The 22,687-nt window shown below is 25.5% G+C and overlaps 3 protein-coding genes and 1 non-coding gene across 4 annotated transcripts; 2 read left to right on the plus strand and 2 right to left on the minus strand.

The window, feature by feature from the left end:
* Nucleotides 1-1,468: 1,468 nt before the first annotated feature.
* On the plus strand, nucleotides 1,469-7,733 carry LOC113556560 (protein O-glucosyltransferase 2-like). Its single transcript, XM_026961588.1, has 8 exons — nucleotides 1,469-1,778; nucleotides 2,386-2,585; nucleotides 4,548-4,762; nucleotides 4,868-4,945; nucleotides 5,778-5,941; nucleotides 6,020-6,257; nucleotides 6,337-6,636; nucleotides 7,336-7,733. The coding sequence occupies exons 1-8, from the start codon at nucleotides 1,624-1,626 to the stop codon at nucleotides 7,471-7,473; spliced, it is 1,488 nt and encodes a 495-aa protein (XP_026817389.1). The 5' UTR covers nucleotides 1,469-1,623; the 3' UTR covers nucleotides 7,474-7,733.
* Nucleotides 7,734-9,894: 2,161 nt separating this feature from the next.
* LOC113557360 (aladin-like) lies at nucleotides 9,895-14,786 on the minus strand. Its single transcript, XM_026962832.1, has 10 exons — nucleotides 14,324-14,786; nucleotides 14,001-14,110; nucleotides 13,762-13,891; nucleotides 13,102-13,304; nucleotides 12,881-13,040; nucleotides 12,506-12,675; nucleotides 12,200-12,433; nucleotides 10,620-10,751; nucleotides 10,470-10,554; nucleotides 9,895-10,402 (listed from the first exon to the last, which is right to left on the minus strand). Exons 1-10 carry the CDS (start codon nucleotides 14,417-14,419, stop codon nucleotides 10,229-10,231), a joined length of 1,494 nt encoding a protein of 497 aa, XP_026818633.1. The 5' UTR covers nucleotides 14,420-14,786; the 3' UTR covers nucleotides 9,895-10,228.
* Nucleotides 14,787-16,393: 1,607 nt separating this feature from the next.
* LOC113556374 (THAP domain-containing protein 2-like) lies at nucleotides 16,394-17,681 on the plus strand. Its single transcript, XM_026961268.1, has 4 exons — nucleotides 16,394-16,710; nucleotides 16,806-17,041; nucleotides 17,140-17,259; nucleotides 17,330-17,681. Exons 1-4 carry the CDS (start codon nucleotides 16,637-16,639, stop codon nucleotides 17,500-17,502), a joined length of 603 nt encoding a protein of 200 aa, XP_026817069.1. The 5' UTR covers nucleotides 16,394-16,636; the 3' UTR covers nucleotides 17,503-17,681.
* A 4,708-nt stretch (nucleotides 17,682-22,389) lies between these two features.
* Nucleotides 22,390-22,461, minus strand: Trnae-uuc. The gene has a single exon. It is a non-coding gene; the product is annotated as a tRNA-Glu (tRNA).
* Nucleotides 22,462-22,687: the final 226 nt, after the last annotated feature.

A 22,687-nucleotide genomic window follows, 5' to 3' on the forward strand; every position in this document is an offset into this window, starting at 1 on the left:
AATATTTTGACTCTACCAACTTTTTTTAGTTATATCTAATCTATATAATATACAAATGTGAAAATGGAAATCTTAGTCATTTATCTATGTTTTCTAAAAACTACCCATCCGATTATCTTAATTTTTTTTTTTTAATAAATAAAGAGAACAATAGAACATTATGGAACTAGTTTTAAGCCTATTTCTAATTTAATAAGTGAATAAAAAATCGAGTTATTAATTTTTTAAATAATCGACAAATACGCACATAAAGATATTTTTTCCATCCTTATTACTAATTATTAGTTATTATTAGAAATTAGTTTGTTTAGTGAATAGTTGATGTACCTACCTAGTATAATAGTACAAAACTTTTTCGTTGTTTTGGGTCCACATTATTTAAACTTTATAAGTCGTTGGTTTTTAGTCCGGAATAAAAAGGAAATCAAACTTGGGTCGTTCAACAAAAAATAATTAAAAAAAAATGATGCGCTGTTAAATGTTCAAAAATACCAAATCAGAAAATTAAAAATATTATTTATCCACACGCGTTACGCTAAATGTTAACATTAGGTTACCAAATTTAACACGAATGCATTTTGTACGGCCGTACGGGCAACATACAAAGACAAAGTGTAGGTACAACCGTACAGAGATAGTTAGTTTTTCTATAAATGTCGATAACACATTTTTCACCAGGTCAAAAAGCTTGAGTATTTAATACAAGGTTACTCATAAGTAACTTCATAAGTCATAAGTTGTTATTATAATTATTTAAAAATATTTAAGATACATTGGCAAGATTTTTTTTCTAATAACCATTTTAAATTTATTTGTTCACAAAATTTATCAAAACATTCAAAACCACGAAAATTTGCAAATTATTTAAAAAGTATAGATAGTTAAAAAATTATAAATTATTCGATTCTTACTATAGTCGCCACTAAATTTGCTTTTTTAGATAACTGATACAACAAATAGGTAACTTAACTGTGTATTATACTATTATGAAATAATTGAAATATAAATAAGGCTGGAAAAATTTCAAAATTTCACTTCAACTCGTTTTTGGTATTAGATATTTTCAATTTTTATAATATTTAGGTAATAAAATTTTAAAATAATATTGCTTGTACGAAAATTTATGGATCTTATGATAATATAAATATTTGGCTGCTAAAAATCAATTATAATCACGATTTGAAGACAAATATTGAAATATGTAACAAATACCTATCTATTACACGACCGTTGACACAGTGGTGTTAACCATAATAAAACCTCTGATACAAAATTACTTATATAGTTATATATATATTATATTATAATATCATAAAATATTCATTTTTTACTCTAAGGTGAATATATATATCTACGTATATATCAAACTTATTTTACTCCGATCTCGCTATCACGACCGGCTGATAGTGTTATCATTTTATTCGCAAAAGATAAAAACAGTTTGAAAAATATAATATATAAGATTTAAGAACAACTGAGTCTGACAAACAACAAGCAAGCAACAGTCGCCACTGAATTGTTGTTTGTAGGTAAAGACAAAAGTATAAGTTACACATTACCTCGATCAATTGTCGATTCATTATGTGTGGGAAGTGGTCCATTCAGCTCCTCTAAAACATCACTATGTGTACCTTCAGTAGCATTACATTAATACTTTTATTTGCCATTCTCAAATTTGATGGATTACACTCCACCGACACAACAATTTGGGGACCCGGTCTCAATCCATTAATTGTTTTGCCAGCTCGTTACTTTTACGTTCAGTATGATCAGGAAATGTAAGTCATATTGCACAAAATCTTATTTACGTTTAATACCAACCTACATCTAGTCATAACACAACAAATTAATTATTTATCAAATTCTGTAATTACATTGGCTGTACAATACAAAAGGGAAATAATTAACAAAAATTGGATTAGATACTTTAGATGAATGGTTTTCTCACAAAACTATACTAATTTATCTCAAATTATATCTTTATCATATACATATCATATCTATAATTTTGACTATAACTTAAATAGTAAGCTCAAAACATATATGAATCTGCTTAATATTATGAATTAATTTACAGAAAAAGTATCCCTTGTTTTATTAAATTAAATATATAATATTGTGTATTTAAAATATAAGGATTTTTGATTTTGAATTATTTTTCTTACTCTATATTATTGAGATTATCATTAGCATTTAAGCTATATATGCCTTTGAGGTAGATTTTAATTAAATTAAATTTTCAGTATTGAAATATTTGATTGTAGTCTCGAGAGCAACTATACTAAAGATATGTTCATTCATTAGATAATTTCAAATAATATTTGATGCTTAAAATATAGTATATACCTATATAATATAATATTACTGCTATTAAAAATGTTTCAGATTTAATATTGCAGACTTTAATGTTTTAATAAGTGGTAAAACAAAAAATGGTAATAATTGTCGCATTTGGACAAATATTTTAGATAGAAAAGACGCATCATTTATAGTCCGATATAAATTGTATGAAGTTTGCTATGAATTCAGAATATTAGTGGAAAATAAAAAAACATTAAAAAAGTACTGGAATCATTTTGAACAAGGTAATTGAAATTTAATATTGTATACCAATATCTAACTTGAGTTTTTTTTTATATCAAATATTGATGTATCTACTGGTTTATTAGTTAGGTTACATACAGTGGCAGATTTAAGGGTTCAAATAAAGTCGGGAAAACCATAACACGGGCCTTGTACAAAATTATCAGTAACAAAATTACCCTCATTTTACAAAATCACTTGGTTCAATCACGAAAAATAATGAATAATGAATATTCATTTTATAGTAACAAATCTTTTAATTTAAAAAAAAAACAAAATTAATAATAAATATATACAATTAAATAAAAAAATCAAGTACTCGTTTACTACCGTTTGACCTACTGTGTAGGATATTCGTTTTGTATGCTTCACCTACTGAACTGAAAATTAAATAATAAATAATTAAAAAACAGTCATATTAAAAATCATAAAATTAAGTTATTTTATTATTACAGATTACGGATTACATTCATTATCAATGAACAAAATATCAGTGTAAAAAAAATGTCATAAAATTATTTTATTATAAATATTTAATTATGTTTGGCAATAAATTTTTTGTACATCACTTAAAATTTTTAATAAAATCTTGCCTGTTAATAAATTGGTACCATGCCTCAATTAAATGACGTGGCGACATTTCAGCTGATGTTCCATGCATTTTTCGTAGGACTTTAGTTTTTAATACTCCCCATGAACATGTTATACATCGTATAGTACTGATTTCTCGAATTTCACTCGTAGCCAATCTTTTTTTCCTAATGTAAACATCTTGTTTCACCATGACATTTATAGCATAAATTAGCTGTGGTATATATATAGAAATTAATTTTAAGGGGAATTAAAAAAAAATTTCCATTCTTAAATTCCAATTAATTATACTATCAAAATCAATGCCCGTACCAATTATACATTCCAGGGGGGGTTTGAACCCCTAAAACCTCCTTATATACGCCACTGTAAATTAGTTTCGTTATTTTGTGGTAATAGTTTTGGTAGGTCACATACTAAACGAATACCAAAAATTATAATTGAGAACCTATACGAGTTTAAGCCTTGGAAAACTTGTTGATGAAATCGTTCATATCAATGTGTTATGCTGCTTCATACTACATTGAAAGTAAGGCTAATTTTTTAATCTTCTTAGTACATTCATAGCTCTTTCAGTACTCACACTTCCAATAGGTAATGTTGACAATATTTTTTAAAGAGTTTCCATTAGGGGCAATACATTAGACAATAAATGTCAAATAACTCAATAGATTATCTGTGCTTTCTGATTCTTTTGAATCTAAGAGATTAGTACACAGTAGTGTCGATTATATTATAATTATTATAAATTATATTATTTGAACAATAGTAGTGGGTAGAATATATAATAACTTTGATTTACATGTATAAGTTATTACTTTATTAGTTCAATCTTTTCTACTTTTGAAGAATTCTTATGTATTTAAATTATTTTATTATTAAAACAATGTTAAATTATATTCCAGTTTACAATATACATTTTTAGTCAAAATTTAAAATCAACTTTATAATTTAGTTGGGCTTCAGTACACAATTTAGGAGGGGACCCAATCAGCATTTACTGATTAAATAACTGTTAAATCCAACACTGGTTACCTAATTACAGGCAAGTACCTATATAAGTAAAGTAAATTATAAAATACAACAACTTATTTTCTTAGAATTTAAAAATTCAAAAAATTATCGTTATACAAGCTAACGAAAATAAAATTTATAAAGATGTCACTGGATTTTTATCATGACACAATTTTTATTTTAATCCCACAAGGCCACAACAAACCTATTATTTTTAATTTTAAAAATTGTAAATTTTCTTTTTAATAAAAATGATTTATTTATGTAAAATATATTTCAATTAAATACTGTAATATTCAAATATATAGTATCTTAAATTTTGAAAACATAAATACTTCTAATATTGTAATATAATGCAGGACCAATTTATCCAGACGAATGTGACTGCTCAAAAGTATCAATTGATACATGGCTATCAATTACTAAATGCAGAACTAATATCGAACAAATTAATAATGATCTCAATCAATTTAAGAATGTAAATTTTAAAACTGTATTTGGGAAAATGGCTAAATTTTATAGTCAACACCCACATAGTACAAGTGTTTGTCATTATGTTGTCAAGAATAATTTAGTAAGCATTTTTTAGAATGTAAAATTAATGAAATTAAATCGTAAGATAAAATAAAATAAATGTATTAAGTGCCTATTTTTATAACTTTATAAATTGAATTTTCAGATATTTCGAAAATGCTATGGAGAATATACAGGATTTAAGATGTTTATGGATAATTTATTACTGTCATTAAATCGAAAGGTAAAATTATTTTCTTTATTTAAATAAATGTGTTTTATAATTTCAAATAAAAATATTAATTATGGATAAAAACTTATGCTTAATTAATTTAAAGCATATTATAATGTATACATTGTTGTTTAGCTACGTATAGCACGTAATACATTATATTTCTAATTCAAAAATAACTATCTAATATGTTTCTACTTTTAAAATTTTTTAATATACAAAACTAAAAATAGCATTAAATTACAAAATTTAAAACAGGTAAATTATACATATAAACTTTTTTTTTTGTCTTACATAGTAATTTGTTTTCAAAATTATTGCCATTTATTCATTGGTGCAAATATCCTCACCCTTATTAAAAGGTGTTGTAAAAAAGCACTTAAAAGAAGCTCTGTATTAAATTTTAGAAACATTAGTTTTATCATTGGTAAACTATTTAATCATTTTAAACTGCCTTAATAAAGATTATCGTAAAAATGCTAAATGTCAGCTTATTTATGCATTGCCTACAAGGCTACAATCATTGCGGACAATTTAATTAAAAATGATTTTTTTTTACAGAACTGATAGAAATATAATTTGTTTAACTATGTTTTTTTATAAAATAATTAACATCATTAATTTTATGTTTTTTCAATAAATAAATAACAAAGTTACCTTGATATCACTTGAAAAAGTAATCTTATTACTACCCAACACTGTATTCAAGATGATTTAGTACTATTATATGTAGATGCTTTCAAATCATTTAATTTAATTTCCCACAAAATAAATAATAATTTAAATATTTTATAATTGCCTTTCCAATTGAAGTTAACTATCTTTTTAAATAAATTATTTATAGGTATTTTTACCAGATCTAGAGTTTTTTGTGAATTTGGGAGACTGGCCTTTATCATCGCCTAGAGAACTATTTCCTTTATTTTCTTGGTGTGGATCAAATTATTCTGTTGATATTGTGATGCCTACTTATGATATTACAGAATCAGCACTTGAAAATATGGGAAGGTAAATAACCTTGTTTTTAATCTTTCTTTTTTTTTTTATTAATTTTTAACACTTAAATGTATGTTTTGCTCTCTCTAGGGTAACCCTAGACATGCTGTCAGTTCAAGGCAACATCGAAAAACCATGGTCACAAAAAATTGAAAAAGGTTTTTGGATGGGTCGCGATTCTAGCAAACATCGATTGAATCTCATTGAACTCAGTAAAAGAAACCCAGACATTCTCAATGCTTCGATAACAAACTTTTTCTTTTACAAAGAATTGAAAGAAAAATATGGTCCAGGAAAGAAGCCTATTTCTTTCTTTAAATTCTTCGATGTATTATTACAATTGCTTATATTATATTTAACTATTTAAAAATTCTAATTATATCATTAATTTATTTTATTTTTTTCAGTACAAATACCTATTAAATATTGATGGTACTGTAGCTGCTTATCGGTTTCCATATCTATTAGTGGGTGATTCATTGGTTTTTAAACAAGAATCTGAGTACTATGAACATTTTTATAGTGAACTGATACCATGGGTTCATTATGTGCCAATAAAAAGACATTTAGATGATTTGGTAGGTCTGATAGATATTATGATGAGCGATGATAAGACTGCAAGAAAAATATCATTAAACGGTCAAAAATATGCAAGAGAACACTTAGCACCTCATAACATATTGGGATATTACTTACTATTATTTCAAGTAAGTTTAAGATAATATTACATCTGCATCATTTTATCAAACATAACTAACAAATTGACATTCAGCAAAACCAATAATGTATGTATTTAGTTTAAATATTAGAGTGAATTGATTTATTATCAAACTCTAGGATAAGAAAAAAAGACATGTAAACACACATAATGTTCATACCTTTAATTTTAATTATAAGCTGACTTACAATATATCATTAGTTCCGCTATTAATTTTCTGTCGTATGGTTGTAAAAAAAAAACATTTTTTAAGTGTCTAATGTCTTCTATAAATTTGGAATAATAATTTTGAGTGAGTATACTTTCTAATCCTTGTCAATGTTAATCCGACAGTACAATGATCCCTTAAGTGTTATATTAACAAGACTACTTTATTTGGTATATTATGGCAACATATTAACCACACAAATTATACTGAACATTGTGATAGTGTAACATTTATCAAGAAATATATAATAAAATATATCAACATAACTATCTAAGAATTTTACATTGTATTATATTTTGTTATTTAAGTTTCAATTGAACATTATTTTAGTTTATAATGAAATAATTATATTACTAATTTTTTTGATTAGAAATAATATTATTATTTTATCAATTATAATTATATTTTGCATAGATTTTAGTTATAAGTATTAAATAGTTTATAAATTTTAGTGAAAATGTATTCTTTTTAACTTTCTAGAATTATAGCAAATTTTTGACCTCAGTAGAAGTTCGCCCCAATATGGATGAAGTGATAAGTACTCCCAACAGTCATAACCAAATACCCTGTCAATGTGAACCTGAAAATTCCATGAAAAATATTAAGACAGAACTTTAATAACCATAATTGACGATTAATTCTTTTACAGTAAAAAATAATTAATATTTAAATATTTTATTTTATTTTAAAATAACATTTGGAAATAAATTAAATTTTCCTTAACATATTACTAAATCTATACCAGACAACCATATAAGTAATTAAAATGTTTGTTAATTGATACTGAGTGTATGTAATGCAATTTATAACTTTAATATTTATCTCAATTTTTTAATAACCAGACTCCTATTTTTTTTATTGTATTGAATCTCATTAAGTGTTTTTTTATTCTTGCCTACTTTTCGAGTCAGTTTATTATATTTTATAAGGAATTATTAAAGATTTATTATTATTTTTTTTAAATTTTATATTGTGTATTATATTATACTAAACTATACTGCATTACGTATTATGTTTTATGTTAATTTATGAACCTATACTTATTTAAAAACTACAATTTTAGTTTCATTGTTTACAATTAATGATTTAATTTTATATTCTTGCCAACTTCATTAGTTAATTTATAAGAAAATGATGGTACTTTACTTTTATTAATTCTATATATGACTATTTTTTACCATATTATACTATATTATTGTATTACCAAGACTGGGCATTAAAGAGTTAATAATTAATTAAATCATTTTATAGCTATGTCAAGTTATTTTTTTCCCAAAATATACCTATATATTTTGTTTTATAAAAAGGAATATTATATTATTTATTTAATGTAAATACAAATTTTGTAGAATTTTGAGTGTTAAATGTGAATATAAATATAATGTCATACTATTAACTTCCATAGAAAATAACAGTATCTCACACGACACATATTAATTAATGTGTTATTAATTTTAAATCATTTATTAATTGTATAACTATATAACCCAGTTTGACTTTTTATTATTTATATGAAAATAAACAGCTTTAAATTTAAATGAATTAATTGGCAATACTGATTTTATGTGTATTATGATCTTATGCCTGTGCTGCCTATCCAAAGGCCATTTCCCAGTGACTACGGTGAACTAATAGCATTAGGTGTAATTAACCTGAATTTGGTTAAAACCCTATAGTTTTCAATTTATATTTTGGAAATAGGTACACACTACATATTTTACAAACAATTAATTGTACATAGCTAAATAATTAATGGAAAGTTTATAATATCAATTGATTATAACTATCCTAACTAAATTTAAATTAAACCCTTAGCTATCAGCATCAGAGTATCAGACAATAAAAAAACCGCATAATAGTCAATAAATAAATAAAATGCATACCAGTACACACACAACACACATAATATTATGTAAAGAGTTCATAATATGAAAGTCGAAAATCCATACCTTATTTAGTGATATAAGAGTTTATAATTTAACTATCTACCTGTGTAACTCGCTCTAAGTGAGTACCCTAGATTGGAGATATAACTATTAACTTGGGAAACAGTCTAGTAAGAAAGCTAGTAGTCTCAAGTTTAATTTTGTGATAGGGTGGGTGATGACAATGTTTGCGACGTTGGTATCACTGATTTGGTGCCTTGATACTTTGGTGGTATTGTTTTGGATGTGTAAAAATTCTATAAAAGCCTAGTTTTTACAAGCTTATATACAGTTTAAATTTTAAATTTTGAAAATTATTTTGTAGTTAAAAATTCATAAAAAAAAAATCCTTTTTATATCCAAAATTTAAAAATGTAATACAAGATTCTATATATTATAAATGTTTTATTGTCTACAATAAAAAAAAAGTATTCCAGAAATTTTTAATGAACATTTTAAGTTCAAGTTTTTACATCATTGGATATTTACTCGTAAATTAACTATTTCTCATCAAACAATTGTTGATATTTTGTTAAAATTCAAAAAAAATATAACAATAAATACTTGACTTGACTTTATGCAAAATATTTATATTATCATTTTCTATACACAATAAAATTTTAAAAATATTTCAAGAATAATTCTTAAAAAAGAAAAAGTACACAAACGCATACAATCAATCAATAAAAAAAAATATTGAATTTATTTTGTAGTTTGCATTGTAATTGACAATTTAGATAATTTTGAATGATAACTAAAGTTGTTAACAATATAAGTTTAAAAACGATATTTATAAAATGAAAAATAAATTATAAATATTAAGCTAATAGTCAAGCTTTAAATAATTATTTTAGTTGCGCAAACAACAATTTTGCATGAAATCCTATACTTAATATTTATACTTAGAATGCTTATAAGTTTAAAACTATTTATTTATTTATATACATATTAATGTGCTTGGTGTCCAATAAAACAGCTAATAGTTTATGTTAAATATTTACAAATTTATATATCAAAATACGAATTGATTTAAAAAATATTGTATGATGTATTATTATTTGTTTTTTTTTTTTAATCACAAAACTTGACTAATAAAATTTGTGAATTTAACTAAGAATTTGAAATGAATAATTTTATTATAGGACAAAGTAAAATATTTAAAACAGAATTTAGTCAATTTTCTAACACATTATATTATTACACCCAATAGAGAAGACATATTTCACTGATCAAAGCAAGTAGTCTTAATTCTTGTCAATGAATAGATTTCTATCATCAATTTAGTATAATTGTAACATACGTTTCATCAAATTAATCAAATATATACAATAAAAATATGGTAAGAATTTAATGTTTTATCAGCATTGAAATTGTATTATAATATTAGTTAATTTTCTATTAAACTTGTGATTAAAAACAAACATTAAAAAAAAACCATAAATTTTAAATTAGTTTAACAAATATTCAATGAATGAATTAGTTGTAGCTGACATACTAGCTCGACCAGAGATATTTTTATCATTGTTAATACCAAACACATTTGATCCAATTATTTCAATATCATGTTTTGGCTTACAAGTGTATTCAAATGGCACATATTCAATATTCCCGTTCGACCAACCCTAAAAATGTATATATATGTTAAGATAATTATGGACTTAAAATGTAATACTTTATATTCATACATACAATTGTTAATAAAGACCCTTTTTCGTAAGTTGGTTGGAATGCGATTGTAGAAGGTTCTTCATCAAGCCGCCCTTGAATAATACAACTAAAACATAGATGATCAACGATTTATTCACAATATGTGTAATAACACCAAAATTAGAGACTTACAATGGAATACAATCTACAACAGCTTCACTTATAGCAGTTTGGAATACAACTAGAGTCCCACTATTTTTAAAAGTTATTGCTAAACGTTGAGCATTCTGATCCCAGCACATGTCAGAAAGTGTTCCACCAATTCTATAGAATAAGCAAACATAGGAAGTAAGGTTATCATCAAGTTACAAGCATATTTTGAACAAAAAGCTTATAATATAATGTCTCTATTACATATAATTCTTAATTAACAGTATATCCTACTGATATACATACATATATATATATAAGCAATAATTTTTATAGAATATTTACTATTTCATATTCAATAAAATAATTGTTATTAAATTAATGACACAACATCTAGCTAATAAATATTTTTTGATTGAATTAAAACAGTAAACTAATGAACCAAAATCAAACATTGTCAGATAATCGAGTAGGTGACTACTGACTATAATACAGGTGTTAAACTAGAACTCATTACCCAATGATTGATCATTACATAACAAAAACTATTCCGAGCGGAGATCTAAACTCTATATAGTATAATTTATTTATATTCACATAATTATCAATTTTTTATCATATTCTAAGATATTTTTAACCCGTCAGTAGGCGCGTTAGTTTTTGTAACACGCGCTCACTCCTCCAATTTTTACTATTAAATGTAGTTATTCTAACTGCAAGTGAGAATTTCGGAATAAATAAATTCATATACATGGGCACATAAACAGTTATTTATTCCGAATCTGATTTCGCTTCTGAACCCTATTGATGGGATTTACATATAGTACATATAGCGTGACACTCACTTTGACCATTTTAATCGATTGTAATTTCAACACAAGACTTTGGATTGGATTATATTATTTATAGAAAAATTCTCTGGTATGATAACATAAAGTATAAATAGATATCAACAATAAAATAATTAAATTAAAGCCAATAGAGGTAAAAATAGAAACTGAGTGAGCACCACGTTCGTACGCAACTACTAACGGGTTAAGATGTTGTTAGAACAACTTATGAAAAATATTAGATTACATTTTCAAGTTTTATAAATTAGAAAAAAATTTTACCAGAACAAATCAAAAAGTAATAAAATTTTAAATGTTTATGAATAGCTTAAAAAGAGGCAAAGTATTATTAAAATGTTATTGTGTCTTCTAGAAAATACTAACATCAAAATGTGACAATATTCACTAAAACTAATATGGTTTAAAAACCAATGATAATATTTCTATAAATAATATTATATAATATAATAATATTCCTATTTTACCAAGTGGTACGTTCTTTTTATTAATATGTATATTATATCATATATTATTAAACTTGAACATACTCTATATATATATATATATATATTAAATTTCCATTATCAATCATGTTAACTCATATTTTTAGAAAAACACTGTTTAGCAAAATAGCAAAAGAAATTGGAGAATATGGCTATTTTAGATTGATCCCTTTAAAAATGTTATAAATAATTTATACGATAATAAAAAATAAAAAAAAACTCCAATTTTACATGTATTATATTAATTGAAATATTAAATAAATTAACAAATTATTAATTTATTACTCACACTTTATCATTTATACATTCACTTTTGATATCAATTATAGGCCATGCAACTTTTTTGTAATTCCTTGATCCATTGAACACATCTGATTTTCGAAAGTCAATAGCATTTATAATAGAGCATGAATCAGTTGCAAATAATAAAACTGAACTGCAAGGTGACCAACATGCACATTGTACTCTAGATCGGTTATTCAAAGACCACTTATCTGAAGTCCAGTTATCAGTGGACCAAATTCTATAGAAAAAATAAAAATTTAAATGGAAAAATTTTAAATTTAAAAGTTTTAATTAAATTAACCAGCATTACCTAAATGTTTCATTAGTTGAACAGGAAAAAACTTTAGTATTATCAGGCGACCAATGTACAAAGTTTAATGTGTCAGAACTAATTCTACGTAATGGTACACAGGTTTCTAAAGGATAGTTCCAAATATACATTGTTTTAGAAGTCACTGCGCTGGATATTAAAAGATCACCCTAAATAAAAATGTAAAATTATATGTTTTTCCACTACTTTTTTAAAAGAACTATAAAAATATGCAATGACTAGAACTATGTAACAAAACTTTTAAATAAATATAAAATTTATTTATTGCTTATCAAAACATTTCGCTAATCTAAAACGCAGATGAATAGTTCCTAATGGTTACATTAAGGTATATAGAGTTTATTTAGAAATTACCATTTTATTCCATGATAATCCAGTAATATATCTATGATCATCTCTGATAAATTTGCAAAAATTATTTACTGTTGGTCTTACGTGTATGTTGCTAAACTCAATTGTCCAGATGAAAATTCCTTTTTCACATCCAACTGCTAAAGTACCAATACTTAGCGGTCTAAAATAAAAAAAGTCAACTATTAAATGCTAATAAATAAATAAAAAATGTTCAGAAATACCTCCAAGCTAATGATAAAATGGCTCTCTGAGATTTACATTTTATTTTTGCTTCAGAACCTTTTCGATTGTAAACATAAATAATATCATGGGAAGAAGCAATAGCAAGTTTAGTTATCTGTGGGTGCCATGACATACAACGCACTACACTAGATGACCATAATTTTGTTCTACTTATATCTGTTAACACCAAATTTTCAGGGCCCTAAAATAATTATACAAAATTTAAAAATAATTAAATTAATGTTTAAGTTACAAAGTAATACAATTTCACATATTTATTAAAAAAAAAACTTAATAACAAAGAAATTGTAATTTTATTTATATCTTAAAGAAAAAAAAAAATCAGTATTCATTTTGTAATTTTTTTTCTTAAATATTTAACGATAATAGTATCTGAATATTTATATTAAATTCTGTGATAATTACAATTATTTTGAAAAATATTTATGCATTTATGTTTGTATATTTATTTTAATAAAAGTTTCTATAAAATTAGAGAATAATTAGGAACTATTTATATTTTATATAATTTATTTAACTGTTGTATCAGTTGTAATAATAATTATAATTATCAAAAAAATTTTAAAAAGGTGATAAGACTTAAAAGGAAGTTTTCAGTATTTGTGAAATAAAAGTTTAGTATTTATAAAACATGTTACCTTCAAACTTGCACGAGGAGAAAATTTCATAAATAGTCCTAATGAATATAAAAGAACTGAAAAATTACTGGAATTTCTTTTAAAATATTTTGTTAGTTCATCACAAGCAGTCCAGAAATTTTCCTCGGCACTACACAAAACAAAAAACCAGATATTAAAAATACGTCATATGTTCTATAATCAAAAATAGCTAATAAAATACTTAGAAACTTAAAATGTTTTAATAATATCATACTTACAATTTACTTAAAATTTGTTGTAATGTTGTTAGTCCTGAAGTTGGTAAAAATAAAGGTTCAGGATTTTGATCTCCTTTCAATTGTACCACAATATTTGGGTAACCAATTGCCTATAATATAGAAGTTGATTAATGTTTATCAAACGTAAATTGAATAAATAATAACTTATTCAATTTTCTTTTTTTTTTTCAGTACTTTGGATTTCAACAAGGATGTCATTAGCAGTACAATTCAAGAAAAACAATTACAAACTTTCATCAGAAATGGTTAAATTTATAAAACAACTCAAAACTATAAAAAAAAAGATGAATTAATATACCAACCTCAGGTTTTACTCTTTTAATAACAAATGGCACGGAAGCGTTCTTATCTGTGAGACTGTAATCCCGTAGTTCAGGAAAATCTCTTAGAGAACACATATTAATCGTACCTTTTTACTACGTCAAATTAATTATAAAAATGTTTATATTAAATCCACGGACTAAAATACCGGCGATTAACCGTTACCTAATAACGCGCACGACAAACTTACAGTATAGTATAATATGACTTTCGTTATCAAAATTCAAAACACCGGAAAATTATTTTGTACACCGAACGCTATGTATAACAATAAAAATGCAAATAAAAATTATTTGTAATAGCCAAAAATTTGAGTTAAGCACAGTGTTATGTTTTCTATGACTACAGCAGTTGTGGTTAAATCATTTTCTACTATGCGTCAGTTGTAGTCTATACTGTTTAAACACTTTAAACTCGTCAAGTCGTAACGACCATGATATTACTAACGAGGTATGTTAGCGGCTTATCACAAGAATACGAGTTGTATCAGTTGTGTGCACGTGATAAGATAGTACTATCGTTGCACGATTGTCTCATTTAAACGCATCGGCGTCAGTGCCCGCGAAACTTTAGTTATATTAGTAATTAATACATGGGTCATCAAATGGCGGCTTGCGAATTTGATTTTATCCGGCCCAACCGGCCCGCAGACAAAGAATAAATAGCACAAATTACGATTTACGACAACATTTTAATGTATTATTGTTGTATAATATTATTGGTTTTTAAATAATGTAAACTATTAAAAAATGTACTTAGAATTTTAATGGCCCGCGAACAATTTTCAGATTCCCAAATATGGCTTTTCAAAAATATTAATTGGTGTGATTTGGTGACCTCTGTTATAATATGTACCTACATAGTACATGCCGCCATTTACTAACCAACAATTTTTTGTGTTTGAGTAGATACACGATAAATTGTCAATAAAGTGGTTCGAATTTAAACTTTGGAGGTGGTTTTGGATAGAAAGATATAATTTGTACTTTCGAGAGGTCAACATTCCCAGTATTTTTTTTGTAATCCAGTAATTGGAAAAAGTAAACAAATTAAGGAAAAACGGTATACATTTTACACTAAGTCAGATTTTATCTAAACTATTGTTACTTTATTTTGTTATAATTCAAAAGCAGCTATTAACCATGGAAACTTGAAATATTTACCAAGTAAGTATTAGCAATATACATTATTTTCAAAATATATTGACTTTTTTTTGTATATTTATAGGCAAATTACATATTTTATTTTTTTTTTAGTTTATTTTATAAATGTATATGGATGAACACTGCAAGATTTCTAATTAATGGATCATTTTCCTGAATTACTGAGAATTTATATTGTCACAATAATTTTTATATGCATTTAAATTATTTAGAATTTTGACTAAAGTTGTGAATATTTTATAACAGTACAAGCAGAGCCAAGCCGGGGCAAATCATATTTTTTTTTTGTTTATTTTCGCCGAAAAATTATAGTATACAATAATGAATCATTTCATGAATGCGAGACCCAAAATTTCGTACCAAACTACCAAAGCGCGAGACCTCTGGTAACCGGCATTGGTCCATGGTACCTACTTAATACACTAATAAAAGATATTGTATCATAAAATGTTTACTATAATTGGTGGTCCCATGAATCATGTCTTAACACTTAATACTGGATTGCTTTAATTATTATAGGCTTATTAAATTTTAATGAACTATATCAGCACATTATGGGCCACACTATGATTGCCACTCAATGACTCAATCACTTTAGTTCACTACCAGCAGTAACGGACCACTAGCTCTCTATTGATTCAATATTTTTTATTGATATGTAATCCAGCATTAGTATTGATTATGGTCCATGGATATGTTAATAGTACCAGTACGTATATTTCACTGATTTCAGTCTGTTTTTTCATAATATCAAAATTATTGTCAAAAGTTATATGCATTTAAAATTACGCGGGTTTCAAAGAAACTAGTTCAAATGTAACACTGAATACGTGAGTAGGCTAGTGGTCATGGTCCGTGATGCGTTTCTAAGGTTTATAGCACGCACAGATATGTATAATAAACTAGATTGCTAACTGATGATAATATGCGAAGTTATTATCCGCCATTTTAATCGAGGCCGATGTAGATTTTGCCTTATCAATTGTTGTTGTTGTCTGTTGACTTGTGTACTGTACTACTGTGAAAACTCAAAACTGAGTAGTTGACACTGTTGACAGTATTGTTGTGTTCTGTTTTTTGCAATAGGTATATTGTTTTGAGACTTAATATTTTTATGCTATTTTTCCAATTATGCCATATAAGTGCTGTGCTGATGGATGCAGTAGCAAGGACGGGGTTGTTGGTTCAACTACAAAATTATTTAGGTAACTAAATACTTTACAAAAAAGTTATCAAAAATAATTAGCTCTACTGAAATACACTTTTAATAATGTGTTTGATATTTTGTTTTTAATTATAGATTTCCAATCGATGAGTTAAGGAGACAAAAATGGGTGCACTCTATCCAAAGAGATAACTTCATTCCAACAAAATTTTCACGCTTATGCAGTCTCCATTTTAATAAAAGTGAATTTGTTGAAGCCCCCGAAAAACTTATATTAAAAAATACAGCTATACCATCCAATTTCGATTGTTCCAAAAAAGCAATAAAATGTTTAAGCAGCAACAAATTTGATCACAATTATAGTTCTTCAGGTAAAATTAAATTCTTCTTTACATTCAATGTTGTATTTGTACTACTTACCTATTACTACTACTTACCTATATTAAGTAAATTACATTTTTATCTACAGTTTCTTCTTCATCAAATATAATTAATATAATAACTACTTCTCCTAATTTACCTATTGATTCTGGTGTTGAAAATGCTGGGTGTAATTATGAAGTTGTCGATCTGACTTTTATTGGACCTAGTAAGTTAAATATGTTAACAATTTTAATTTATATACAATAATGCTTTGTCATGTATTAAATTTGTTGCAGATTCCAGCCAGTCACCTCATACCCCTACATATACACCAACACTTAAAAGAAAATTTAAAAAAAAATTGTTTGATACACCAAAAAAAGCCAACCTCAAAAAGCGAATTAAACTTTTACAACAAACGGTTAGAAGGCAGAACACAAAAATAAATTCACTTGAGGTATTTACGTAAATGCTAACTGAGAAAGATTGGCTTAGTCTTAGTACACACTTAATAAGTTATTATAATATGTGAAATGCCTCTAGTGATTAGTGATGACTGATTACCGGATGAGTGAAACTTAACTGTATATTTATATATTAATAAACTATATTGTAATTTTTATTAATAAAAATTATTCTTATCAGCAATTGATGTCTACTATTGGATCCTGTACTGATAGAGAAACTACTAATATAATTGAAAAAAATTTTACTGAGGTTTTTTTAAAAGATATTATAAATAATGGTAATGTGGCTCCTACTGCAAGGCGATACAGCGAAGAAGTAAAAAAGTTTGCAACTACACTTTATTTTTATTCTCCAAAAGCATATAACTATGTTAGGTAGGTATATATCCTCAATAACTGAAACAATTATATATTTGAGTTACAGAAATTGTAATTTTGAAAAATAAATTGTAATTTAAAGGACTTCAATTTCTTTGCCTAATCCAAGTGCTATACGAAATTGGGTATCAAATATAAATGCTGAAACTGGTATTTTACAAGATGTCCTATTAGAAATAGGTAAATTTCCCAAAGAAGACAAATTTTGTTGTTTGATATTAGACTCCATGAGTATTAAAAAATCAGTTCAGTGGGATAAAGTTAGTCATATGTATGTATTATTAGAAAATATTATTCATAGTTGAATATATTATAACTAGATATAAATTTATAAATTAAAATTTTTTAAGGTTTGTTGGTTATTGTGACTATGGTAATAGTTTGACAGTTGAAGACTGTGAAAAAGAGTCAACGGAGGTTTTAGTTTTTATGTTGTCTAGCTTAAAACAAAAATGGAAATGGCCAATTGGGTATTGGTTTGTAGATAAAATTAAATCAAATGTACAAGCTCAATTAATTAGGATTGCTATTACCCAATGTGATAAATTTGGGATTAATGTTGTGGCAGTCACCTGTGATGGAGCATATGCTAATTCTTCAACTTTTAAAACTCTAGGATGTGATCTAGACCAACCTTTTGATTTTATCAAGTCTGATTTTTCGATAACTTCAACTAAAGCTAATGTTTATTTCACACCTGATGCATGCCATAATGTTAAATTAGCTAGGAATGCTTTGGGAACACTAGGAGTATTTAAAGATTCAAACAACAGTCTTATTGAATGGAGATATATTCATAAATTATTTGAACTGCAAAACGACATGGGCTTTAAATTGGCAAACAAGATAAACTCTTCACATATAAATTGGAAAAGCAATAGTATGAAGGTAAAGTTAGCAGTTCAAACACTTAGCAGTTCCGTCGCAGACTCTCTACAATTTCTATCCAAGACCTCAAAAGATTTTGAAAATTGTGATGCAACAATAAGATTCATCAGGGTTGTAGATGAGATTTTTGATTTCTTGAATTCCAGAAACCCATATGCAAAAGGCTTTAAACAACCAATTAATAAACAAAATATTCAATACTTAGAAACAAAAATGAAAAATAATATTGACTATTTGTATTCACTGAAGACAGCTACTGGGCAAGATCTGTGGAAAAGTAAAAGAAAAACATTCATATTAGGTTTTGCTGCATCCATAAAATCTACTATAGCTATAGCAAAGGATTTGTTAATAAATCAACATTTTAAATTTATTCTGACATACAAATTAAGCCAAGATGCAATAGAAATTTTTTTTGGATTTATGAGAGGTCGATTGGGTCATAATAATAATCCTACCTGTTTGCAATTCAAACATGCTCTAAAAAGTACTTTATTGCACACTTCAATAAGACTTAGCTCAGGAAACTGTACACTGATGTCACCTCATGAAGATTCTCTTTTTTCAATCAAATGGAAATATAAAGCACCAGAACAAAATTTAGAAAATGAATTTGATATTTCATTGTTAGCAGAACAGTACAATAAATTAGATTTTAATAGCATCACTATTGAAAATATATTATATTACATAAGTGGATATATTGTTAAAAAACTAATCCCAACTTTGAAATGTGATGGTTGTATTGAAGCTATTACAGATCCATACATTGAAAATGATCACGTTTATCAAAATAATACCACACCAAAATATTTTACAATTATGAAAAACAGAGGCGGTTTGAAGTATGCTTCTTATGGGGTATACAAAATTGTTAAATTGACAGAAACATTATTTAAAACCATTATGGTGGATAAAAAACAAATGTTTATTAAAAATATGGATTTAAAAATTATGATAAATGTCCAAAACTCACTGGCGACAGACACCACGCTATTTCCAAAATGTGATGCTTGCTGGAATTCAACAGATTTATTGGCAAGACCTCACAAAATCGATATTATAAACAAAGTAACCAGAACCTATCTTAACGTGAGATTATATTCTTACAGTAAAATAATAACATCCTCGATTATGAAAACTGCTAGTAAACGACAGAAACTCAGTAAAACCATTTTATTTTATAACATGTAAAAATTGTTAACCTATCTGAATAAACTATGTTAAAAATTGTTATTGATATTTAGATACAAAATTTGTTTAAATAAGAAAAATAACGTGCAATAAAAATTTGTTTTATAATTTAATTATTTATTTTTTTTATCGGCTTCCTTATCAAACAAATCTAAGGCCGTGATAAAGCCCATAGGCCTCGAATTAAATGGCTGCTGTCTGCTTCAACTAAACACATTGATAGGATGCAGCAGTTAGCAATCTAGTTTATTATACATATCTGTGATAGCACGAACCACGAACTAAGATAAAAGGTATATCTTAGTTCGTGGTTTATAGAGTATAATCTATAAACCTTGAGGTTCCCCGTGGTCTTAGGTTTTCTTATCAGTCCTATCTCTAGTATCTTATTTATTAATTTTTATAATATTGTTTACAAATTTTACTGATATTAACTACAGTTTAAAAAGTGTCAAACCGTCTAATGTTTTTATTATTTAGGTTTTGTATTTAATTTTAATATTTTATTCACAATAATCAAAATCAAAAACATTCTGTTCAGTATAAATCAGACATGCATGTTTCTAACCGACATTGACCTATTATGATGTAATAATATTCCAATATGATCTACATTTTTTGAAATTAGTGTTTAGGTATGTATTTATTTAGATTATAAGTAATTTACTAAAATATTTCATTAATAATTATTAATAAGCCAAATTACCTAATCTATGTCACTCATTTATGAAATAAAATATATTAATCAACTCTATCAATATATTTTTAACAAATAATATAAAAGATTATCTATTATCCATTTCAAAAATATTTTGACATTAATTATAAATTACAATATTCAATAATAGAAAAAAATTTTATTATTCTTGTATACGTGATGAAATATAATTATTAACAGTATAATAATTTAATAGTACACATAAGTATTGACAGGCCCGGATCTAGAAAATTTTAACAAGGTGTGCTCGGAAAAAAAAATGTTACACCTTTCTACTTTCTACTTAATTTATTAGAGTTAACTTTTTTTCAAACATCAATATTTATTAAATAATAAATAATAATATAAAAATGCATTGTGAATAGCGATCTAATAATAATACTTATCGAGTATCGATAAACAACTAACAATAGTTGTTATTGTCGTAAGATAGCAGAAAGTACCGATATTATTATTTTTATTTTAAAAAATAAAAAATATAATTTATAGTATAACTTTATTTTATTAGTGGCTTAAATGACCGGAGGTGCAAAGCACCCATAGTTCCCCCCCCTGAATCCATGCCTGAGTATTGAGCAGGCATATTTTTGAAGGTTCAACCATGCTTCCTAAATTTTTTTGTGTTTTTGCTTCACATAAGTGAATAGCAACACCGCATAACTACCAAAATCTGAAATTTAACTAATTTAAAGTGACAAATTATAAACCATATAAATTTATATTCATCACTGGATCAATTTTTGCAATTTTAATATAATTATATAATTGATTAGGTATACATAAAACTAATGCAATTTTTATTGTTTTTTATTATTATTATTATTATTATTTTTTTATTTTACTTCAGGTTTTTGGAGTATGATTTAAACCCATATTTTTTATGTTTAACATTGTAAACTTCTTTATTATAATATTCTATAATTCTATTAAAACATAATATATATAAATACTTAATTTTTAAATAAAAATAACTATTTACTTAATGTATTAATTTATTTATATTTATATTTTGTGTTGTTTTATATTGAGTATAATTAACTAATAGTATTGCATTATATGCAATTTTAGACAAAGAAGAAGATTATTATTTAATTACAATACAATTAATGTAAATAATGTTAGTGTTTCTTCTACTGTACAGCCCACTGTGTATAAGTTTCAATAACAATTTAGATATTGTAGATTTACAATATGAAAATTTTATTTGCCAATACTTATATTATATTTTTGTTAAAAATTTAAATTATATTGTACATTTTAATTTCTGAGAGGAGCTATGAATATATTGATTTTACAATGATGTGTATTTTTTATTATTTTGTTTCTAGAAATCTTTTTTTATAATAATTATAAAAATTTCAATTTATAACTTATCTTTTCTAATAGGTAATAGGAAATTAAATTTAGTTATTACTTTGCAGGATCAAAACTAAAAAATGTATTGTACTTGTTTTACTCAATAGTTGGAAAAAAACGAAAATATTAAGGAAAAACCATAATTTTTACATATACCAATTTTCTTTATTTTTTGTTTTGTAAATATTAATAAAAAATGTTTACTATTATCAAATACAGTAATATTATACAATTTAATACTGCAAGGTTATTAATAAATATAATGTAATTGAAAAGAAAAGTTGAATGTGAATCAATAATTATTTTTTAGGAAATCAATCGCGATGGGTAAAATAAATTGCAAAAAGTTTAAATATTCCGGTACCGGGAATCGAACCCGAGCCTCCTGGGTGAAAGCCAGGTATCCTAGCCACTAGACCATACCGGAGATGTAGCCGTTCAAGTCCAACAAAAGCCAAATGAATTGACTATGCGTTCATGAAAATGTCGAACCCAGTAACAGTGATTACGCCAGGGTTTTATACTCTGTAGAGCCAATATAATATCTATAAATAAATGGCCTAAATCTTAATGATATGTACAAGCAATGAAAATTCAGCATTTCATTTAGTTAGAATAATATATAATGTAATATGACTTATTGTATTCTAGAA

This window comes from Rhopalosiphum maidis, chromosome 3 (assembly GCF_003676215.2).
Source record: "Rhopalosiphum maidis isolate BTI-1 chromosome 3, ASM367621v3, whole genome shotgun sequence".
Taxonomy (NCBI): Eukaryota; Metazoa; Arthropoda; class Insecta; order Hemiptera; family Aphididae; genus Rhopalosiphum; species Rhopalosiphum maidis.